At 46.1% G+C, this 24,707-nt stretch overlaps 1 protein-coding gene across 5 annotated transcripts in view; it reads right to left on the minus strand.

Moving 5' to 3' along the window:
* Positions 1-4,646: 4,646 nt before the first annotated feature.
* Positions 4,647-24,707, minus strand: part of Srl (sarcalumenin) — a 45,113-nt gene continuing 25,052 nt past the window's right edge. Inside the window, exons 2-8 of one of the 5 annotated variants that reach the window (XM_029470735.1) lie at positions 21,342-22,652; positions 18,705-18,803; positions 17,236-17,331; positions 14,049-14,084; positions 11,707-11,823; positions 10,573-10,806; positions 4,647-7,719 (exon numbers count right to left, since the gene is read on the minus strand). In XM_029470735.1, coding sequence (XP_029326595.1) covers positions 6,908-7,719; positions 10,573-10,806; positions 11,707-11,823; positions 14,049-14,084; positions 17,236-17,331; positions 18,705-18,803; positions 21,342-22,652 — 2,705 coding nt within the window. In that variant the 3' untranslated portion in view covers positions 4,647-6,907. Of the gene's footprint in view, positions 7,720-10,572; positions 10,807-11,706; positions 11,824-14,048; positions 14,085-17,235; positions 17,332-18,704; positions 18,807-21,341; positions 22,653-24,707 lie in introns of all 5 variants that reach the window. The other 4 variants (XM_029470734.1, XM_021185120.2, XM_021185122.2 and 1 more) reach the window with 4 other exon arrangements.

The raw sequence follows: 24,707 nt of genomic DNA on the forward strand, positions 1-24,707 counted from the left end.
TCGCATCCTTGCTTTCGTAAACACTGCCAGCTGTTAACTGGCTTCGTGAGGTGAAATATGCCAAAATGTCACAGGGAACCAGAGATGGGGCGTGGACTGGGCTTTTGGGCTGCAGGGGCAGAAACACATCATAACATCGCATCCTTGCTTTCGTAAACACTGCCAGCTGTTAACTGGCTTCGTGAGGTGAAATATGCCAAAATGTCACAGGGAACCAGAGATGGGGCGTGGACTGGGCTTTTTTAGTGCCTATGTGGATGCAAGGTCCAACCAGGTCTTACAGACAGGGCCAGGCTGACAGACTAAGCTTCTCTTCCAGGTCCTTAGCTCGTAGGAATGGGACAGAGTTAAGGGAAGACAGCAGGCCCAGGGGCAGGCAGGAAACTCCTACTGGATCTTCGGCTTCTTCATGCTGTCCTCTGCCCAGGAACTTTAAGTGGCCTAGACTCCCTGGAGTTTTTCATCTGCCCTATTCATCACCCCCACCACACAAGCGTTCACCTTCCTCATCTCCCCCAGGACCCTGTCCTATACTCATGTCCAGCCTTCAACAAGTGAGTAGCTGAAGTAGCACTCCTCCCTAAGTCTGACCTCCTTTTCTGGTATTCTAGTGAAGAGTCCTGACTCTATGGAAATACCCTTTTCAACAAAGGTAATACATTACTGTTCAAACAAAAATTTAATGATTTCAGTTCATTGGTTCTTTACAAATGAGCAAGAGGAAAACTACTGGGGGCCTGCAGCAGAAAAACCACTTTAATCCAGGCATTCCAGATCAGCCTGGCGACATAGCAAGACTGCATCTCAAAACAAGTGGGTAAGAAAATCTTCTGTACTGATGATAATATGATTTGGAAAATATCATCTTATTCCTGGGGTCCTTCCTGATAACTGCCCCTCCTATGCCTTGAGTCCCCACTACATAGTTACTTCCCAGGTCAGAAATGATACCCTGTAAATCTGAAAAGTTCCAAATATTTTGAAATAGTACTGAGAAAGTCACTAGGACTAGAATTAATGGAAATATAACAGATATTTTCATACTCTTCACAAAATCATCTTTTGTTGGTTTGGGTTTCTGTTTTGTGATTTTTTGTTGTTGTTTTATTTTTCTTATGTGCTGTTTTTTTTTTGTTTGTTTGTTTTTTTTTGGTTGGTTGGTTGGTTTTTGTTTGGTTGGTTTTTGGTTTTTTGAGACAGGGTTCCCCTGGCTGTCCTGGAACTCACTCTGTAGAACAGGCTGGCCTCGAACTCAGAAATCCACCTGCCTCTGCCTCCCAAGTGCTGGGATTAAAGGCATGCACACCATGCCCAGCATTTATGTGCTGTTTTGTGTTTGTTTTTGAGGTAGTCTCAAACTATAGACTCCTGAGTGCTGGGCTTACAGACACAAGCCACCACACCAAGCTCAAAATCACCTTTACTAGTGTTTGCGAAATGCGTACTATGTACCATGGGGTAATGCTCCAGATGAGCACACATCAGCTACAGTAGAGTTAGACCTAGTGGTACACACCTGTAATCCTACCCCATGGGAAGCTGAGGCAGGGGGACAGACCATGCATTCGAGGACAGACTAGGCTACATAGCAAGTTCAAGGTCAGCTTGGGCTACATAGTGAGATTCTATCTCAAAAAGATCTTTTTCTAATGTACATGTTTCTTAAGAATTTTCTTTGGCTCTTTTTTTCCGTGTTTATCTGTTTTCTCATATTCTGGTTTGTTTTTACTTTATCTTATTATTTTAGATGCTTGTTTGTTTTCTAATGAGAGAGAGAAAAAAAGGTATATATTTGGGTGGGTTGAATATCTGGGAAGAGTTGGGGAGGGAGAACTATAATCAGAATATATTGTATAAAATCTATTTTTAATAATAACAATAGCAACAAGAATAAAAGAGTATAGTAGGGATGGCAAGCTGGCTCAGCTGGTAGAGATACTTTATGCTGGCCTAATAACCTGAAATCAATCCCTGGAACCTACTTGGTGGAAGGAAAGAACAGACTCTCAAAAGTTGTCCTCTAAACACACACACACACACACCAAATAAATACATAAAAAACTTAAAAAAAAAAAAAAGATTCGAAGTACTGAGTGACCACTTAAAAACTCAGTCAAATCTTCTCCAGTTTGAAAAAGGCTTGGAGTCAGAAAGTCAGCGTAACCTAATGTGACCCTGAGCAGATAACCCAGCCTGAGCCAAACAGGGAGCTGGGCATTGGGTAGAAGTTTAGCTCTGTCAGTACACATGCCTTCCTTCTGGCCACTCTGACAGTGACTCTCATCGGTGAGATTCGACTAACGATAGAAATGATGACTAAAGTTTACTGAGTACTGTCAGTTGGTTGGTCCTATGTCAAGTCAAGCACATTCCATGTCCGAGTCATTGATTCCCTACCACAATTTTGTAAGGGAGAGACTGACAGTGTCTCCATTTTATGAGTAAGGAAACTGAAATGCAGTTTAGTCATTTGCCCAAGGCCATCCTGTAGCAAGCCCAGAATCGATTCCAAGCAGTGTGACAACCGTCTGTTTTCTGAACTCTGCTGCCCAGCGACCTCCCTACAGAGAGTTGTGGGGATTAACTTAAACGGTGCACATAAAGCCTCAGGACACACAGATAGGAGGGTCAGCCCATCTTTGTTAGATGTGTGGTTTGTTTACAGGGCTGAAGCCCAGTTTCTGGCACAAAGGAAATACTCTATAAACACTCTTTTCTGCACGGTGGATCCTATACACAGTGTAGACAAACAGACTGCATGCCAGATTGCAAGCAGGTACAGGAAAAGTCCCTTTTTATGCCTGAGAATTTTCCTTTAAGACAAGACCTACTGATCGCACCTTCTCTGCATACAGTTCTAGGCCACTAGTCTCTTTCCTTTCTGTTGTCTCCTCCTTGTCGCCTTTATGATCTTCTAGAGAACAATTTCTTTTTATTAGAAAAATCCCAAGCTTTGTGTCATGTCACGGAGGGGGAACTGGCATTAAATATTGCCAATACCTGTGAGATTAAGGCTAAGACACACCTGCAAAGCCAGGAGCTGACAGGGCATTGCTCTTTGAATGCCTCTTCCTGGATCTCCATCCTAGGTGGGCCATCAAGGTACACACACACAGTCACACAATCACACACACATACATACACAGAGTTATAAACACATATACACACAGTCACATACACACACATACATACATGGAGTTATAAACACATATACACACAGTCACATACACAGTCTCATACACACACACACACACACACACAGAGTCACCAGTCACCTTCTCCTTCAGCATCTATTTATTCATTCCAGTAGCATACAAATGTGTGTCCAACACTGTCCTAGATACTTAGGCATCACACACAAAAAGCACACATCTCACCAGCTTCTCAGTTCCTTCAGACTTCGCTTGAATGCTTTTTTGAGTCCCGGGTGTGTGCATGTGTGTGCACATATATTTGTATATAATGTGTAACCACATTAGATAATATGTATATATGTCCTTACAACGATTTTCCACCTCCATCCCTCACATTTCCTGACTATGTTTAGAATGCCCTCTGGTTCTGCCTTCTTCACTTTCTGTTTCTTTCTCAACTCCCATAATGGCAACCCTGAGTTGTGAAAGAACAAATTTGAAGGAGAATTTAGCCTATTACATGTACTTCTCTTTGAAAAAGACCTTGTTACTTGCCTTCCATCTTCCAGGACAATGCTCTGTATTTCTGGCCTAGGCAAGAGAGAGAGAGGCCAGGTTGCAGCAAGTAAGCAGGTCAGGTTGTTCAATTGTTCAGAGCAGACCTACATAAGGTGAGCATGGGAGAACATGACCAACTTGTCCAGCCCTAGCATCAGCTGCTCCTAAGCCAGGGAACCCATTGATCTCAGCCACTGACTGGCACCCTTCCAGGGATAACTGTGTGGATGTGGCCTAGACTTTTGGGTCCTGATCTCCCTTTTGGGTTCTTTCTAACCATCTACCTCTTCCCCAGGGCCCACAACTTTCCCTTTCAAACTAGCTCTTAAACCAGGTTATAAAACCTCTCGGGAGGATCCTAGAGCAGAAAACTTCCAAATTAAGGAATTACTGCACCAGAAACTATAAAATGTGGTAAGTTGGATACTGGCTCAGGGAGTTAAGACATGTTCAAAATACACATGTCCATTCCTATAGAGGGAATGGTGACTTTCTGGGATAGCCAGAGGAAGGTGGCCATCCTTACCATCCCAACAGATCTTACTCCACAATAGCCACAGAGATCATGAGATAGCTGTATTATAAAGGGCATAAACCAACTGGTATCACTATCTGTGCTGCTTCTCTGAAGGATCTGGGGGATACAGAGATCTTGAGTTCAATTCTCAGCAACCACATGGTGGCTCACAACCATCTATAATGGGTTCTGATGCCCTCTTCTGGAATGCAGGTATACATGCTGACAGAGCACCCATGTACATAAAATAAATACGTCTTTTTAAAAGAAAGAAAGAAAGAAAGAAAGAAAGAAAGAAAGAAAGAAAGAAAGAAAGAAAGAAAGAAAGAAGAGAGAGAGAGAGAGAGAGAGACAGAGAAGGAAAATGAGTATACTCTACTTGATGAAAGGAAACTAAGAAATTCACTTGGCTGGAGTCAATCAAGAAGGCCAAGGCATTGTAGAGAGATTGGAACTTTATTGAGACGTTCTCCCTGATGAAAGCAGAATGGAGAGAACACTGGAAAGGTCAGCCACTGCTCAGGCACAGACATCTCTGAATCCCATGTTTCCCCTGGGATGAAACGCCCAGAGTCAGAATCTTGCTCAGAATCCATCTCTGCAGAGCTGGGCAAAGGATACGTGCTAAAAACCTGTACTGACAGTCAGTGGCCTGTGGGCAGGAGAGGAGCAAAATGGAGACAGAGAAGAAATAGATGGAGAAAAATCCAAAAGGAGGATACTGCTAGTAAGGTGCCTTCCCCCAAACGCAAATCCTGTAAGAATTCATTGGCCTTACGTCATCTGCTTTCCTCCAAGCATGCAGGCCCTGACAGCCAGGTCAAGGTCCATACAGTTCAGCCTTTTCCCTGGTTTCTGCAAAAACATTTGCCACACAAAACCCACAGGCATGAGGGGCATGAAGGAGAAGGGTGGGAAAAACAGTCTCTCCAGAGAACACATGATGGAGAGAAGAGGAGAGGAGTTTGGGAAGAAATATCCAAGACAGATTGCAGCTCATCTGCCCTAGTCATGAATAACTGTGACAGGAGGAACTCACTCCTTGGAAACGGTGTCCTGGCAGCTCTGGGGCTTTTGATTTGTCGAAGATCCTGGGCCCTACATAGAGCCAGAGCAGTAGCCTCCCTTAGGAGGGGGCGCCAGACTGCCAGGAATTCAGAGAAACACAAACTCCTAAATTGAAGTTCTCTATGTAGTCTCCACTGATTAGTGCTTATGCTACCTACTTGATCCTTAGGAAGAATGACTTTGGCTCAGCCTTCCAACCTACTTTCCTTCTGCTCTAGATGACACCCTGGTGCTGGTGGATCGCAACCCATGCCTCACAATTAAGGCCCCCAGGAGAACTTACTCCCAAAAAAGCAGCTGGCTGTGCTCAGAGAAAGCCCTCAAGGCAGGCTGAACTTCACCTTGCCTGCTCCATCAAAAATCTCTTCATCCTCCCAGAGCTTCTCACTCCCCTGCACTTCAAGGTGGCAATGTATGTGTGCCATGCAAGACCCTCTGGAGTCCTCTCTCTGTGCCTTCAAGTCTGACGCCCTCAAGTGCACATTCACTGGTGTTTGAAGGTCCTGACTGTCCTGACTGCATTCGTTGGGCATCTGCAGAAGTTCAGGTTGAACCTGAACCTCAGGTCTTATCTGGCACCAGTGCCAATGCCAAGGGCTGGTACTGGTTCTGATTCAGGGACTTTTTTTCAGTTGGAAGTATTAATGCGTCAGGGAATGGAGAAGAAAGGACAAGAGAAACCACGGCTCTGGGAACCAGAGGAGACATGTCCTCTCTCAAGTGCTCCCACAAAGAAGCTGTAGAAACAGCTTCCCCTGAAACTTGGGAGAATGTCTGTCCAGAGAAGCCTCCAAGGACTAGGAGCAAGATCTCCATTGTCCTCTCTGAAACCCAACACCTCTGTGATCTGAGCTTTCAAAGACATGCAACATACAAAGACACACTGCAAACCAATTAACCCCATGAGTGCTTCCAGGACCTTCATGTAAGTCACATAAGGAGGGAAAGTACCTGAGTACATCACCTGCTCACTCTCCTTTTAGGGACAACTAAGTGTCTAAGCTCTCCAACTGGGACATCAATGAAATTATACTTGGGGTGGCAGATCAGCATCCTAATTTGAAAACTCATGTTTTAGTTTTCTGGATGCCCCACCCCTTGGGAAAACAGGGAGAAGATTCCAAGGTTGGGCTCAAAATTTATGAAGATCAGACTCAAGAGTCTGTCCACTTCTGAAAATCAACCCAAGCTTAGGAGAGAGCCAAGGAGGGAAAGGGATCAAACAGAAGATGTATGTGTAAGGAGTTGACACAGACCTGAGAACCCTCTATTACTCAGGAATTTTTCCAGAGTTTAGCTTATTTGACCCTCGTTATCTTATTCATTAGAATTTAGCTGCTCTCTGTCTCTCTAAGACAGGACCCAGAAAAAGCAAAGGAAGCCTTGTGGACTGACTTGGCCTGTGTCAAGGCCTTCTAACTGAAGCAATAAGACAAGCACACTATAATTCACAGTTACCACTCTCCTCCCTAGAACCTTCCCTGATTCACCAGCCTCAATGAACTCCCAAATCTCCAATGCAGACTGATTGTCACCAGTATGGCTCAAAGGGTTAACAAACCAGGACTTCTCAGACAGTTAGGACACAAGCTTATTCACCATTGGGGACCCAAGAATAGCTACACAGAAACTAGTGCTTCTTGTAGCGATTCTTTGGGGTCTCACCACAGCCTGTTTTATCACAGTTAGGAGCACCTGGATTCTTCCCAAGCCCAATGCTACCCAGAAGGCTGGGAAGCTCTTGGGTGATGGCTCGTTCAATCTTCTCCAGGAAGCAACCCCCCATGTAGGAGCACTGCTGAGAGAGGAGTTTGAAATTGGAAATGGGGTTGATGCCAAAGAAGTCCTTATAAGCCTCACGGTTGGGAAGGTCAAACTTGCTGACGTTGGTCTTTGCCAGGATGGTCTTGAAAATATAGAATTTATCAGGATCTTCCACAATGTCCTTAAAGACCAGTTCCCCATCACTGAAGAAGGTCATTTTGTCCTTGTAAGTCTGCAGATAGCGGTCAACTAAAAGGGCATGAATTCGGACTCGGATGGCATGCTGTCGAATAAAAGCAATCTTGTTCTCTAGCCTGTTCTCAATCACCTGGTTCAGGTCTTCCAAGAGAGAGATCTCTTCTTTGAGGAACAGTTCCCGGTGGGTATCAGGCTTATAGTCCTGTGGCCAGAAGGAGCTGACGTAAACCCGTGGTGGTTCCGTGACATTGATGAGAGGGGCCAAGCTCCAAAAGAGAGCTCCATACACCCGCATGAGCATTTGCGTGGCCAGGTTGTCAGCCTTGTTCAAAATGATCCTTATCTGGGACTCACGGCCCTTCAGCTGGCGGAAGAGCATCTCCAACTCCAGCCCCACATCCAGCTTGGTGGGATCGAAGACAACGAAGATGAGGTCAGCTCTGTCGATGAACCACTGACACACATCGTTGAAGGGGTAACCTTGGGGAGACAGGAATGAGGAGTCAGGCTGAGTGGGGCACACACAAAGCCCTTTGCACCTCCCCTTTAATACCAAACCATTATATGGACGAAACAGAGCCATAGCACGGCTATTTTCTGGGTTTCTTTTTTTTTTTTTTTTTGGTTTTTCGAGACAGGGTTTCTCTGTGTAGTCGTGGCTGTCCTGGAACTCACTCTGTAGCCCAGGCTGGCCTCGAACTCAGAAATCCGCCTGCCTCTGCCTCCCAAGTGCTGGGATTAAAGGCGTGCGCCACCACGCCCGGCCCATTTTCTGGGTTTCTAAAGATCAGTGAACATTAATTATCTCTTGCTTTTTTTTTTTTTTTTTTGGTCAACCTTCAGTCAAGAACAGTCTGACCCATGCTTTAATACACAGCGGCTTCTGAATCCCTAGAAAAGGGAAGGTTTTATCCACAGTGGACATTTTTATGCAGTGTGTGGTAGTATACTCCTGTAATCCCAGCACTCAGGAAGGCAGAGAGAGGAAGATCTTCAGTTTAAGGCTAGGCTGAGCCACATAATGAAACTATGCTTCAAAAACAAAAACAGCAACAAAAAGGGGGGGTGGAAATGAGACTAGAGAGATGTCTAATGGATTAAGAATGCTGGCTGCCCTTTCTGGGAACCCATATTCAGTCCCTAGCACCCACATGCTGCTCCCAATTGTAACTTGAGTCTCAGAGGAGCCAGCTCCCTTTTCTGGCTCCTCTGCACACCAGGCATGCATGTGGTGCAAACATACATCTGTTAGCCAGGCTGGCCTCAGATATGTGAGTGATCTTCCTGCTTCTACCTCCCAAGGTTAAAGGTGTGCACTGCTACCACCCAGCTAGGAAATAATAAAATTTTTAAAGGAAAAAAGCAAGTGATTTTCTAAAAGTGTGAAAGATCTAGGATAATGGCAAAGATATTTAAAGGAGGATATCAGGAAGCCAGAAGAGAGAGGATGTGTGTTTAAGGGGGAAAATTGTGGGGAGAGTGTTGAGTGTCTGCCATGACCTTCATTTTAGTTTTTGCTATAGACTAGCCAGATGGTACCTGCTCTTAATTTCTTGTTCATCAGCTGTAAAATTACAAAAAGAACAATAATGCCAAAGCCGACTTAGAGACTACTGTGCTAGGCTGGCTGTGGTGGTGCCTAACTATTGTTCCAGCACTCAAGATAATCCCAGTACTCAGAGGCAGAGGCAGGAGGATCTTTGTGAGTGTGAGGCCAACCTGCTCATAATGGTAAGTTCCAGGGGTGGGAGGGAGTTACTGTGTTGTGAGACAGTAAAACTCCCAGCTAAGTCTGCAGTCACATGGATGCTCATCATATATTAATTCTTCTCACCTGTTTCCTTGACTTTCTTACTTTCTAACAAGAAGACACAGGCTACCACTCTGATGGCTATTCTTGGTTGTCTCCTTGACTGCATATGGAATTAACTAAAACCTGAGCTGCTGGATTCACCTGAGGGACTTTTCTTAATTCAATTATTTGAAGTGGGAAGACCTGCTTCTTCAGGATTCCAGTGTATAATGAATACCAACTGAGACAGACAGCCTTGTAGACTAAATTACTGGATTCTTAGCCTTTCTGTTGGTAGACAGCTATCATCTGTAATCCACTCTAATAAATCCCTGGTAGATAGGTAGGTAGGTAGATAGATGGATAGATACATACATACATAGGTTCATTCTATAATTTCTGTTCCTCTACAGAACCCTGACTAATACAACAGTTTTGAGAACACTGATTTTTTTTATAATTACCAAATAATGTATAAAGTTATCTGATTGATAATAGGGCATAATAAGGTTATCATTAACTGTAAATTACATTGTTATTACTAAACCAGGTCTAGTTGTAACCCAAATGCAAGGCATAACCATACATTGAGATTTGCCATTTAGTTATATGTTACTATGACTGCCCTGTTTAGGACACATGAGTGCAGATATCCCTGTGCCATGGCAGTATATCAATGACCTATGATAGGCTTCATGCTTGCCAGGCCTAGGATAGCAATCACCTGCCATCTAAAGGTAAGCAGGGTTCTGGGACGACTAATAAAGGTTTAGGCTAAAAGGCCCAACAAAACAAATATTAGGAGTAAGAAGAGATGTAGGCCATGTTCAATGGAGAGTAAGCCCAAGCCCAAGCCCCAGATTAGCCAGAATTCAAATATAATTCACAATTAGTGCAGGCCTCCACTATGCAGGAAAGACTTGGAACCCAAAGACAACTTTTCCACAGCTTGGACATCTCTGAGATCTTACAAGAGAATACCAGTACTCCCTCTAGGAAAATACTGGCTATCTCCAAATTTAGTCAGCCCTTTAGGAGGCAGAGAACAAGACACTCCAAACCCCAAAGTGTCACCACAACCACAGTGAGAAGCAGTGGAAAAGAGAATGCATCTCTCTGTCTAGACCAATGGTCTAACCATCTTTTTTTCTCTGCTGGCCTACCACCCTCTGTTGATCACAGTGTCCAAAAACAGAGCTCTTGCTATTCAGAAATGGCTGTGTGCGCTCTCTCTCTCCCCCTGCCCCCGTGTGTTTGTGTATGTGTGCATGTGTTATGGGAGGGTGAGTGTGTGCCCATAAGGAGGATGGCAGGTGTCTTGCTTTACTGCCTACTATCTTACTTCTTTACAACAGGCCTCTCATTTTGTTTGGCTAGGCTTCTTGGCCACAGAGCTCCAGGGATCCCTATAACATGAAGGTACGGACATGGGCAACCTTGCCTGGCTTTTTACATGGGTGCTAAGGATTTGAAGGGGGGTCCTCATGCTTGCAGAGCAAGTGGTCTTCCCCACTGAGCATATCCCCTGTCTCCTAAATTACCTCTTTCTTGTTGCTTGCGGTTCTCAATGATGCCTGGTGTATCCACGAATGTGACTCGTTCTAGAAGTTTGTGGGGAACCTCAATGCCAATCAGCTTCTCCAGAAAATTCTGGCCAAACTTTTCCAGTGGTGAGAAGGATCGGGCACTATCAGCAGCCATGACGATGCCCTCAATGGTTTTCAGCTTGGGCCCATGCATAAGGACAGTGAACTCAGAGGTGGTAGGTTCAGCACCTGCATGCATGGGAGGAAAACAGCAAGCACTGAGGAACACACTACTGGAAGGGGTGTGAGCAAGCAAGGTGTCTTGGGAAGGACCCCCACAAAGATAGGTTTGCTAGGCTCCTCTCACTTTTTAATTGTGCCAAATACACAGACCATAACATTTATCATTTTGATCATCTTTAAACCTATTGTCCAGAGCATTAAGTATATTCACGTTATCATGAACCAGTTATCCTCGCTCTCCATTTCCAGAACCATATCATCTTCCCACACTGAAACTGTCTCCACTAAGTAGCACCTCCCCACCCCCCTCCCCTGGCAACATCCCCCATCCCCACCCCCCTCCCTTGGCAACAGACTCTCTTTCTGTCTCTGAGTTTTGCACCTCATATGAGTAGAATCAAACCATATCAGCTTTACTGCTTGGCTTGTTTTGTTTAGCATATTGTTTTCAAGGTTTATCCTTGACAAGGATGTGTCTGATGTGTTCTGACAGCAGGCAAGGTTCACTCTTCTGTGTGTGTGTGTGTGTGTTGCATAGCACAGGGGTGGAAGTCAGAGGATAGACAACCGTGGGTATCCTCAGTGTCACTGCTGCTAAGCTTTCAGGGGTGCCCCGATCTCCCTATAGAAGTTCTGCAATCTCAGATGCATGTGCTACCACACCTGCCTTTTCTATGGGGACTAGGGAACCTGACTGCCAGCCCTCTCCTTTCCATTGTGTGTGCAGACTACTTCATCCAGCCGTGGACCCTTGAGGTGTTTCTACTTTGGGCTTTTATGACTAGTGCTGCCATGGGGGTGACAAAGTTTCCGGTTCTTACATGTTATCTCCACTAATATTATAAAGGCATACAAGTGCTTTAATTTCTCATCTGCTTTCACAATTTATAACCCCCAAATGTTCACCTGTATAAAGTTGGTATCGAGTATCTTCTAACCCAAGGAGGTAGTTTATCATGGTGGATTTGCCAACACTCCACGGTCCCAGGAACAGCACCATTGGCTTGGAAGTAATCTCCCCGTCTGCAGACAACAGGAATCAGAAACAGACGTGACCTAACATCAGTTCTTACTTGACAGGCACAGCACTGTTCTCCAAAGCACTCTGCGTCCCCCCCCCCCACTGTCATCCAGAGCTTGTGGGGTTCTGTGTGGATCAAACCCTGTCAGGGGCTTTATGAAAGCATTCACTCCAAAGACACCAGGAGCCATTGTTTTGACCTTTTCCAGATCTTTGGCACATCTGCCTGCACCAGAAGGAGGAGTTGGGTGGATTGATACATACAGGCTCTGTGCTCACGCTGGGAACAGTCTCCTGGCTTAATCTAGAGAATGTCTCACAAAAAGGACAAAACTTCCGCATTGCGAAGACTGAAGTTTGCTACCTGAATCAATAGTAAGAAAGGACATGGGAGAGACAGAGACAAGGTTGAGCCATCTGAGCTCCAGGCTCTGCCCATCTGCAGCTTGCAGCTCTCCTTCCTTATCTCTTCACTGGGGCTCTCCACATCCTCCCCTCAAGCTCAGATTAGTCTCTTTAGTCCATGACAAGTCTTCCAGGGTCTGAAACCAAACACTGAAAACTGGGAATCCTTAGATTCTTAGGCCCTGAGGCCAAGGTCCTCTAAGACACCCTGCTAGGAATCGTACCCTGTCAAGGCTACTGGAGAGGGGTGAGAGAGAGAGAGAAGCAGAATTCTCTAGTGTCTTCAAAAAAAGGATGGTGGTTTAGGAGGGTGCTCACTGGCGGAGCACTTGCATAGTATGTGCGAGGCCCGGGGTTCAGTCCCCACTACTGCAAAAATAAAAAACAAAACCAAATCTGGGCAAAGAAGCAGGTAGAGGCTGTAGACAGAGATGTGGTTTCTTATTGCTGCTTTCTGGTCCTCTAACTTCTTTTCTGAACTAGCTGCACTGAGCACCTGTGCTCTCCAGACTTTTGTCTTCCTGAGCCTGCAGATAGACCTCAAAATACAGTCTTCCTTCTTAAACTTTTTTTTATTTATTTCTTATAATTTTGTATACTGTCCTGACTCAAAAGTCTGAAGTACAAAAAGCCCCAGTCTGTCTAGGCCACAACACACTCTCTATTAGGTAACTAATGCTGGGCCAGTTGGGGTGGGTTTTTTTTTTCTATTTTCTTTTGAGATGAGGTTATATTTCCCAGGATGTTCTCAAAGTCCTGGGCTCAAGAATCAAGTGATTCTCTTGCCTCAGCCTCCAGGGTAGCTGGGACTACCTATATTTGTGTACCACTACCCTGGACACTAATGCTAATTTCTGGCATTTTTCAGCTGCCTTACTGTGTATACACCGTGTTGTACATACCAATGTTGTACATTCATTTTTGTATAGCATGAATCCCTTCTGCACCTGGCTTTTGGATATACTGGATTTGTTCCTTTGAGAGTAAAGCAAAGTCCTAAAAGATGATGGCTTCTATATGGTGAGCACAAGTCGTGGTCTGGCCCTTCCCTCTTGTGTGTGAACACACATGAGAGGCACTCAGCTTGGGAACAGGGTGATTAAACATCTCAAGAGGGTTATGCCAGTTATGGATTTTTCCAAAAAGCCAGCGCTGGTTATGTGAGACAGAGCTTCGAGTGTTGCTGTTCCAATTCTGCACAGCAGGGGGCATTGTGGGCATATGTGGGAGACCAATAATAAGCTTGAAGGATAGGGGGCATGCAGGAACTGGCAAGACATTAGGACAGAGAAGCCAAGTCCAGAAAGGGAAGCCAGAAAAGAGCCAATTGGCCTTTGCTGAGAGCCAATCCAGGGGCAGCTGGCAGCCTCTTGGCCACTGAGGCTTTAAGTTTGGAGTTTCCCTGGGAGGGTCATGCCACTCTTGGTGTCAGAGTAGGGAGAGAAGACAAGTACAGAGGACAGAAGAAAGCCAGCCATTGGCTTCTGTAACCTCATACCAGGTCTGCACATGCTCTAAGGTGCAGGAGAGGGTGACTGGCTCTTAGGCTTGTAAGAATGGTCTAGGAACTGACAGAACCGGATATTTATTCCCAGGGGAAAGAAATGGGATCATGATCCTGACAGTGGCCAGGGCAACCAGCACTGCCTGGGCATTAGGTTCCTCTTCTGTAGAGTAGGAATACATATGCCCTCAGATACCACAGCTACTCAGTAGGCATTAGGGTAATATGGAAATTTCCAGGTAACACAGGAAGAGATTTGTGATATGATTTACAATTAAAACAAGGGCTGGGGTTATAGCTCTGTAGTAGAGCACTTGCCTAGGATGCTCAGGGCCCTGGGTTCCATCCCCAGAACTGAAAAGAAAAAAATAACAATTATGAAAGCTTTAAACCAGGAGTTAGAGTAGCTGTGGATATAGCTCAGTGGCAGGGCACCTGCTTAGCATATCTAAAGTCTGGGGTTGTGTCCCCAGCACTGAAAAATGAGTCACACTTTTAAAGATGGCAAACCATGGTGGAACAAGAATTCTCTGGTATGTTCTTGTGAACATACCAGATTGGAGTATTTCAAGGCAATTTTCTAACAATGATTAAAGTACCTAATTCTAGTGTTCTATAATAATTTTTAAACATGTATTTGTGGGGCTGGGGTATGCCAGAAGATAAATGATGGGAGTTGGTTCTCTTTTCTTACCATACAGGTCCAGGGATTGAAGTAAGGCTGTCTGCGCTGCAGGTACATTTACCTACTATACCATCTTGTCAACCCCTTTGCTGTACTATCTTAAGGACAAACAAGCAAGCAAAACATGTCTTACAAATATCTGTACACAAAATATATGAATTATGCTAGTGTTTGGAATGGTTTAATTTCATTTTGTTTAGATAGCATCCCACTCTAAAGCCTATGGTGGCCTAAAATTCATTCTGTAGCCCAGGATGGCTCTAAATCCTTAGTCATTCTATTGCCTCAGCCTTACAAGTGCTGAGACTATAGGCATAGCCACCATGCCCAGCTTTGGAACATATATATGTGTATGTATGTATTGGGGGTGGTGCACAGCTTGGTATGTGTACAGAGGCCAGAAGGCAGCTTGTGGGGCCTGATTCTCTCCCACCATGTGGAGTTCAGGAACTGAACTCAGGCTCAGACGCAAGTGCTTCTATTTGCTGAGCCATCTCACTAGCCCCACTTGTTTGTTTGTTGTTGTTTTCAAGAGAAGATTTCTCTGTGTAGCCCTGGCCATCCTGGAAGTCACTCTGTGGACCAGGCTGGCCTTGAACTCACAGAGATCCACCTGCCTCTGCCTCCTGAGTACTGGGATTAAAGGTGTGTGCTACCACACCTAGCTTTTCTGCCCCCTCCCCCCAAAACAAAACAGTTGGTTTTTTTTTTTTCTTTTTGAGCTCTGGCTGCCCTCGTCTCACTATGTAGACCAGGCTGGCTTCAAACTCACAGATATTTGCCTTTATATTTTAAAATTTAGAAAGTGTACAGCACTTATTGTGCCTCAGAAATTAGATTCTGGTTGTATAGAACGTGCTGTATTCTTAGAAGACAGGCAAGAAGCTTCAATAAAGAATAATGGCGAGTCATGCATGCATGCACATACATCTATATGTACACACACACATGTACATATACATATGCACAGTTGGTATAATATGATCCCATGTATGTAAGAAGAAAAGGACATTTCTATATTCATAGATATAGAAGAAATGTCTAGAAGAATCTATTACATCCTATAGTTTTGAGCCAAAACTGTGATAGTGGGTGTCTCTGGGAGTGGAACTGGATAAATTGGAGATTAAGAAACAAATTGTGTGTGGGAGGTGGCAACATGGTGTGATGGTGTATTTTGGGGACAGGGCCTTGCCATGTAGTAGCCCAGAACTCACTGTGTAGCCTAATCTGTCCGCACAGCTACAACTCTCCTGCCTGTGCCTTCCAAAATCTAGGCTTACAGCTCTACACCGTCATGCCAGGCTTTATTATTCAATTTATATTTTTTATATTATTTGAATACAGTTGAAACAAGTATGGTTTTTGTTTGTTTGGTTGGGGTTGTTTTTTGGGGGGGGGGTTAATTAGGTATTTTCCCCATTTACATTTCCAATGCTATCCAAAAAGTCCCCAATACACTCCCCCCCACACACTCCCCTACCCACCCACTCCCACTTTTTGGCCCTGGCGTTCCCCTGTACTGGGGCATATAAAGTTTGCAAGTCCAATGGGCCTCTCTTTCCAGTGATGGCCGACGACTAGGCCATCTTTTGATACATATGCAGCTAGAGTCAAGAGCTCTGGGGTACTGGTTAGTTCATAATGTTGTTCCACCTATAGGGTTGCAGATCCCTTTAGCTCCTTGGGTACTTTCTCTAGCTCCTCCGTTGGGGGCCCTGTGATCCATCTAATAGCTGACTGTGAGCATCCACTTCTGTGTTTGCTAGGCCCGGGCATTGTCTCACAAGAGACAGCTATATCTGGGTCCTTTCAGCAAAATCTTGCTAGTGTATGCAATGGTGTCAGCATTTGGAAGCTGATTATGGGATGGATCCCTAGATATGGCAGTCTTTAGATGGTCCATCCTTTCTTCACAGCTCCAAACTTTATCTCTGTAACTCTTTCCATGGGTACCCAAGATATAAGATACAATTTGTTAAACGCATGAAACTCAAGAAGAATGAAGACCAAAGTGTGGACACTGTGCCCCTTCTTAGAATTGGGAACAAAACACCCATGGAAAGAGTTTTTTTGGTTTTTTGAGACAGGGTTTCTCTGTGTAGCCCTGGCTGTCCTAGAACTCACTCTGTATGTAGACCAGGCTGGCCTCGAACTCAGAAATCCACCTGCCTCTGCCTCCCAAGTGCTGGGATTAAAGGCGTGCGCCACCGCCGCCTGGCAACAAGTATGTTTTACTTTACTATTTTAAAACCAAGTTTTAAAAAGAATCCAGACCTTGTCTGGATCCAGTAGCATACACGAGTAAACCCAGCTCTCAGAAGCCAAGGCAGGAGGTTCTAAGGTTTAGGAAATTCAAGGCCAGTCTGAGCTACATGGTGACACTCTGCCTCAAAAATTATCATCATCTTCATCATCATAGTCATCATCATCACCACCATCATTGTGATCATTGTCATTATCAGCCAGGGCCACAGGAGGCCTTCCAGGAGGAACAATAAGGAGGCAAGGAAGACTCTAGGTCATATGGAAGCCAATGTAAACAGGGACCTGAGATGCTTGAGCTCAGGAGGGACCACACTGCCTTTCTACCCTGGAAATCAAAATGCCTACTGCTGACCCTGGAAATTAAAATGCCTACTGCTGAGACAAAGTGCTTAGCAATGAAATCACTCTGACAAACTCCTACAGTACTGAGCACTCGCTCCAGTAGGAGAGGCCACTTCCCGGACCTGAGTCCCAGTCCTCCACCCCTCAGGAAAGCCCAGCTCCTGGAGGCCAGGCACACAGGGTGGCGTGAGTGGGGCCATGATGCTGTACCTGTGATCTCATGCTGCCGAAGCTCATTGTACTTGTAAGACTGCTCCAGGGGCTTGATGGATGTATGATAGATCTTCCGAAGTCGCTGCAGCACCGCTGGGGGAGAGGGGCAAGGAGTAAGCTTCAGACAGGGCCATCCCAGGCTGCTCCTCTGCCCATACACAGAGAGAGTCTACCCCTCACTGGTGAGAAGAGCCACTGGCAGCCAAGACTGTGGAGTGATTGTGTTTGGGAAGCAGCTGGTCTACAGCCCACCCTTAGAAATCCTCAACTCAAAAGCGTTTTCCTACCCAATCTGAAAAACCTCCTGAGATACTTTTAAAACAAAACAAGAAAGTAATTCTTGCCCAGGCACTGTGTCATACACTTTCAATCCTAGTACTCAAGAGACAGAATAACTGGGTTTCTGTGACTCCACGGGTACTGTGGTCTACATAGCAAGTTCCAGGCCAGTCAGGCTACATAGTGGGACACTGTCAATAATAATAATGGTGATTATAATAATAATAACTATTAATAATAATAGTTATTAATATTATTATTGGGCAGGGATATGGCTCACTAGGTAAAGTACCTACCTAGCATGCACAAGCACAAAGCCCTGGGTTCAATCCCTAGCACCATAACAATACAGGTGTTGTGCTTCACACCTATAATCTCCACTAGGGGGATTAGGAGGTCAAGGTTATTTATTCCCTGCTACTTAGGGAGTCTGAGGACAACCTGAGACAGGTCTCAGGAAAAATTAAATTAGAACCTTATAACTTCCTCACTTCAATGCTGTATCCAGAAAAACAAGGCTGCCTTCAGCCTGACTGAAAGCTCTCTCCTTGGGAGATGAGAATCTTGTCTTTGCCTCTGTTTATGCTGCTGCCTATATCTAGAAGGTAAGGAGGCCAGGTGCCCAGCAGGCCCATGGCACAGTGATCCTGGGAGAATTCAGACATGCCCCATGTTCTGGGGGAGCAGAAACCCAGGGTGCTACTGAGAGCTTTGGGATGTCCTCCTTACAGGAGGACAGTGAAGGAGTGATAATCAGGTCAGTGCAGTTCCAATCCTTGCACTGCTATTCTCTGGCTGTGTGCCAAGAGCAATTTGCCATATTAATCTGAGCTTGGCTAGTTAATCAGTTAAGAAAGGATAACAAGCCCCCACAGAAATCCTTGGTTCATCATAGGGGCAAAACAGAATAGGAGACACAAAAGAGCTTTGTAAACTAAAATCCAAAGCAGTTAGGATGAATTCTTATTAACCATCCTCCCCGCCAAAAGGCGGTGGTGGGTGCGTCCTACAGGTGACGGTTCTGAAGTTCTCCTTCTGCTCTGATACTGTGCCCTCGGCTTGGTTATCTTCTTCCTCTCCCAGCCTGAGTCCCTTACCTCCACATTCTCTTCTTTGTGGTTCCCCTGGCCCTAGAAGTACAGAGCTCTGGTGCCCTGGATCCCAGCCCATCTCCCTTCCCCAGTTACCTGAGTAATCGTCAGCTGGCTTGTCCTCATTCAGCATCAGGGTTTTGTCAATGTGGGAGCGGTCCCTCAGGGGAGCTTCTTCACTCGCATCCTCCACCTCTTCTGGGAAGAGAAGCAGACAATGTGGAGTCAGCACAACTAAGCCAGTAGTGCCGCGAGCCTCACAGAGACAGGGTAGGGCTGGCCTCAAGGAGATGCAGAACAAAGTTGCCAAACTGAATGAACTTTAAAGGTATACATAACTTTTAAGACCCGTGATCTGTGTGTTTGTATACGTGCTAGTGTATGTGCGGAGGTCAGAGGTCAACCTGTGGTATCATTCTTCCAGATCTATCCACCTTGTGTACTTATCTGCCTTTTACTTTTGACAAAGTCTGTCACTGGCACCTAGGGCTCGCCAATTAGGCTTAAATAGAATAAATTAAAATTATTTAATTAAAATAAATTGTGAGTCTCTCCTCACCAGTGTTGGGATCACAAATGCACAACATCACACTCGGCTTTTTCTGTGGGTACTGGAGATCAAACTCGGGTCCTCACAGTTGTGAAGTGAGCATTTTACTGTCTGTGATGGTTGGTTTTAGTGTCAGCTTCATGTATCAGTGTCACCTGAGCCTCATTCATTCTCATTCCCTTAATTAATATAAGGGCACTGCCCACTGAGGGTGGTGTCATTCCTAGGCAGATGGGCCTGGGCGGTTCCTGCCTCAGCTTCCCTCAAGTAGATGGACTGTAACCTGTAAGCCAAGCAACTCTTTCTCCTCCAGTTGTTTTTGGTGTTCTATCACAACAGAAAGCAAACCAGGACGCTGATGACCTATCACCCCACCCCACTTACTATATTGAGCACAGAAAGTGGTGTCACACGCCTATGATCACTTCTCTTGCACCTGAGATGCAAGAGAAGTGAATTTTAAGGTCTGGGCTGACCCAAGCTGGATAGAAAGACATTGTTTCAAAAAAGAAAACAAATCAGACACCTGTCACATGCCAAGTCCCAAATGTCATGCTGGCAATGCAGTAATGCCTACACAGGCACAGCCCATGACCTTAGGGAATCGTCCTCCCGTCTAATGGGAATGAGCTGATGAACTGTCTTTAAAATATGTGGTCATTTTGAGTGGTAAGGAAGCTATAGTAGCTTGAGGGTCTAGGAAGAATATTTGCAGTTTTAGCAGGGGAAGCCAGAGAACACTTCTCTGACATCTGCTGTTGAGCTAGAGTTAGAAAAGAAAAGAAAGTAGTTTTCCATGATGGGCCGCATAGGTTGCCTGATAAGGAGAGGGCTAGGTGCTCCAGGAGCTGACAGACATCTTTAAAGACCAACACTGGGATTTGCACTTTATTCCAGGGCAAAGAAAGCTATTGGGAGATTCTGCTTACACACAAGACCAACTGGCTGAACACCTTATCAGAATAACACTGACTGGAAATAAGTGGAAGGAACCCTTGCAGGCAGGGTGTATGTGTATGTGTGTGTGCTGACAGTCACCAGCAGGTCAGCTGTCCCACTGACCAAGCAAATGAGAGACGCCCATAACTGATGAATCCTGGGAAGGATGTCATTCATGTTCCCTGGCTTCTGAGGTCACTTGTTTCTAGCAAAGCTGCCTTTTCAAGGATCTAAGATTAGTAGAGTGTAACAGGCTTGTGGATAGAGGGAGACCAGTGTGTCTGCATGTGCAGTGTTTAGGCAATCCCTGCTCGCAGATCCAGATATGATAAGGAAAGCTTACTGCTTGCTGTTCTACCTCCTTGTAGAAAGAATAAGTGTATAAAGAGTACACAAACATTAAGATCTGTAAGAAGCCAGGTATGTGGTAAATGCCTATAATCTCACAGCATTCTAGAGGCTTAGGCTGGAAGATCAGGAGCTCAAGGCCACCTTGACCATTATAATAATGAGTTCAAGCCCAGCCTGAAATATACAAGCTCCTATCTCAAGGGGGGAGGGAGTGGCTTTAAGGAAATCTGTAAGGAATCCATCTGGAAAAATGAACAAATGACCCAGTCTCTGTCCTGAAAGCCAGTTTCTTCTCTCCACACACATATCACATGAGCTCTGCAGGTCCTAACCACATCACCCCAGATGCTGACCAATGGCTCAGCCCCTCTCCTTCCCTGTCCTCAGAGGGCTGCTCCACTCTAAAGGAGCATTTGAGAGCAGTTGGAGGTTGCAGTCAGCCTGAGTTCTCACATCATGATCCTGGCCGCTTGAGTTCTGACTTTTACACTTCACGTAGGAAGTCTTCAAGAGCAGACTTGGCTTCTGGCACACAAGAGGAGTGCTATGGTTCCTAACCTGCCCTCCCACTCCCTACACTCCCCTCCACCAGCCAATCTCAGGACCATAAACCGACAATCAATCCCTTGTCCTTAAGACTGATCCACACCTAGCAGGCCTAAAGAAGAGTATCCTTGACCCTAACTCGCGGTCTTTCTGGAGCCTCGTGCTAGACCCATTTAAACTGAAGGTAAGCAGCTAAGGAATTGTCTCAGTGGACCATCTGGACTGATCTAAGAGCCAGAGCTAAGCAGGGGGTTTCTCCCGCCCACCCTGTTTGTCCCACAATGTGCAGGATTTACATAAAGAATGTATGAGCTGGACATGCTTTGCCCTGAGGAATTAATTCCTACCCCATTGAGCAATTACGGGATTCCCTCTCTCCTGTTGTCTCTCTTGGGATGCCTCTGCTTCTATGTCCTGGGTCTTGCCTCCTTCGAACCCTGTGTTCAAATCTTCCACATCAAGCTGGGGACCTTCCTCCTCATGTCCTGTGGCTCCTGGTGTTTTCTGGGGCTCTCCAGCCTCCCCAGAGGTGCTCCCCTCTTCTTCTGAGCTAGCTCCATCACCACTGTCTTCTCCAGACTCTTCTTTAAATGGAACTTCCCCATTCTCACTTCCATCTTCTTCACCACCCTCTTCTTCAGAGGAGGCCTCAGCCAGGCCCTCCTCCGACATCCCTGACACCTGGCCCTCAGGAGAGTCGTTCTCTGTCTCCCTTGCCTGGGTGTACTCAGACTTTTTATTGGCCTCTATAGCTGAACCAGCATCCAGGCTAGATCTAGGCTCCCCCTGGTCTTCAACTTTCTCCCCAGATTCTGTATCTACCTCAGCCTTTGATTCCTCTGCACCTTCTTCTGCCTCTACTCCAGAAGATGCCGTGTCAGAGACTGCATGTAGGTCTGTGGGCTGGTGATCAGGCCCTGGGGTGGCTGTATCCTTTGACTGCAGGGAGTAGTCCTGGGGCTTGTCCTCTGCTCCCTCCCTGGCTTCTGATTCATCTTCAGCAGGTATGGCATCCTGGGTTCCATCTAGCTCTGTGGATTGGTGATCAGAGCCTGTGTTGCCCTCACCTTCTGCCTCTTTACCCTCTATGGTGGGAGAGAACTGGGTGACTACAGACTCTGCTGTCCCTGCTGCTTCATTCATAGGCCCATCTCCTAAGAGTCTCTGTAATTCCTCAGGGACCCCACTACTTCCCTCTTGCACTTCTGCCTCCATACTGGCAGCCCCCTCTGTGGGAATCCCCACCCCAGCCTCCTCCTGCCCTGGTTCCTTCCCAGAACTGAACTCTGGCCTCTCTTCTTCTGGCCCTTCAATCCCTCCTGGAGGAAGGGTGCCTGCTGCATGTGGGCCCTCCTCTTCCTCCCCAGGCCCTTCAACATCCCCAGGCGGAGCTGACTCTGCAGCTGAGGTATTGGACAGGCTAGCTTCGGTTTCGGAGCCCTGGCCGGTGGCAGTAGAAGGGGCCCCTGCAGGAGTCTGCTCCAAGCTCTCAGCCTCCCTGCCGTCTGGGTAGTGAAGGAGTAGGTTCTTGTCTCCAGGGGCCGCATCTGCATAAAGCGCCCTTTCTTTCTCCTCTAGACTCGCGTCTCCAGCAGAGAAATGATTCTCCAACAAATTGCCAACATCTTCCGTGCCACCCGAAGCAGAGACTTGCAGTTCTAAATGATTAGAACATGATTGGTCAGTTCACAGGGTCGGCACTGCCCTGCTTCTCAAGAGTCTCTATCAGTATAGCTTCCACTGCAGGAAGCTCCGCCTGTGCCTGCTATCCAGGGCTATGCCTCCCAGCTAGGGTCCTCTGGATCACCTGCCTCCCTCCAAGCCTATAGGACCTGCAGAGTAGGGAGTTAACGGATTGACCTGCTGTCCACCACTGAGGGTGTTAGTTGCTGTCGTAACCCAAGAGCTGCCAAAGCTTGACCCTGACCTTCAAGTCTTCCCCTGGGTCCTAATGACCATATATGGATAGAAACTTGTGTGAGCCCTTCCAGTCCTTCCTCAACCTTGGAGCGGGCATGGCACGTGCCACCTGGCTCCTGAGGAGATATTCCAAGATAGGACAAAGGCGAGTGCATTCCTTTCCTTGTCGGTTCCTAGAGTCATTAACCAGCATGCTTTTTATACTACTATCAGCAAAGGAGTGAAAACAGGTGTTTGTAGGCCAGATAATCTTGGGTTACAAGGCAAAGTACTTAGGGATTACTCACGGCTCTCAGCTTTATTAAGTCACACATCTAACTCTGTCCCCTTAAGGGCAGGCATTTGCTGGCCTCCCTACCTCAGATTAAGAGGAAACAGGGCCTGAGGAGGAGACATCCAAAATGGGCAGGGCCTGGGCTTCCCAGTGGCCTCAGCCAACCCCTTCAGAGGGGATCCCCTTCTAAGGTCCTGCAACTGTACCCACAGAGCAGAGGGCACAGGGAGAACAGAACAAACAGGGGCCCAGTCTATGCCAGAGACTGCCACCAAGGGTCAAGTTAGGTGTTTTTGGAAAGGGATGTGAAGCAAAGTTTGGGCCTAGCCCTTCTGATCTTCTCTCCCAAACTGGGATGTGCCTAAAGAGGAGGCCTGCGGAAGAAACTGCAACCCCATGGGAAGGGGTGGGATATAGACTCCCCACTTCAGTGTGACTAAGACTTCTCCACCTCTGTGCTGGAAAAGGACACCCTCTCTTAGACAAAGACTAGTGCTTGCATTGCCTCCTTCATTGAAGTAAACAACCTTCATCTCCAGGTATCTCACCCCTTACCAGTTCTCAGAGGCAGAGGCAGTCTCCAGCCTTCGGGAATGAGCGTTTTCTCATTAGTTCCCATGATTAGTCAACTGTACCAGCTCCTGAAGGACCGGAAGCTCCTAAAGAGGAGCCCTATATACAAATGTATAAAACTTTACCCCAAGCACACCAGTATACACAGCTATGTTTGAGCTCACTCATCTTGTCTGGAAGATTCTAGACCTAAATTGGTGATGGTCTTTGCTTTGCCACAGACACATGGCCACCATGTGACTAGAACACAGCGCTGCCAACTCCTGGTCCATGATGTATTCAGGGGACACAGGAACCTTCTGATGGCAACCCCAGCCCCTGACTGCACTTATCCACTTTCCAGGACTATATACCTGGCTCGTGGGTAGCAGAATCAACATTTTAATTGTGTGTTTCCAGTGCGTATGACCCTTGGATTCCCTACAGAAAGTTCTAGAAGTCTACATTTACATGTAGGTACCAGTAAGAATTCCTGGTCCCTTGGTCACAGCAGGGGGAGCTAAATATTACTTGCCCCAATTCCTTCTCCTGCATTTCTAACTCCCTAGTCCCTGAGAAGAATCTGGGAAGGAATTTGGTTTAACCTAAGGAAACTGACAATCCTGTGGGCAACAAGATGTATAAATATATCTGAAAAACAGTCACATAATTATTTACCATGCCAGGCAATAGGAAACATCTCAGTCTCCCTTAAGACTTAGAGTTACTTGCTTCTGAAAAACAATTACTTAATGTCTCTTTCATAGGTGAGAAGACTTATATGCTGGGCCCTACCAGTGTCACATAGCTAGTAACAGACTGAGGGCCTTTGGAAAGGACATTGCCTGACCTCTGAGCAGGGTTATCACTACTCAAATTGTGGCCCAGAAACCAGCTTCTTCCTCAGCATTGCCTCAGAGTTCTCTGGAGACAGAGATCTCAGGCACCAGCCAGGACACATGGATCC

The sequence above is a fragment of the Mus caroli genome, chromosome 16 (assembly GCF_900094665.2).
Source record: "Mus caroli chromosome 16, CAROLI_EIJ_v1.1, whole genome shotgun sequence".
NCBI lineage: Eukaryota > Metazoa > Chordata > Mammalia > Rodentia > Muridae > Mus > Mus caroli.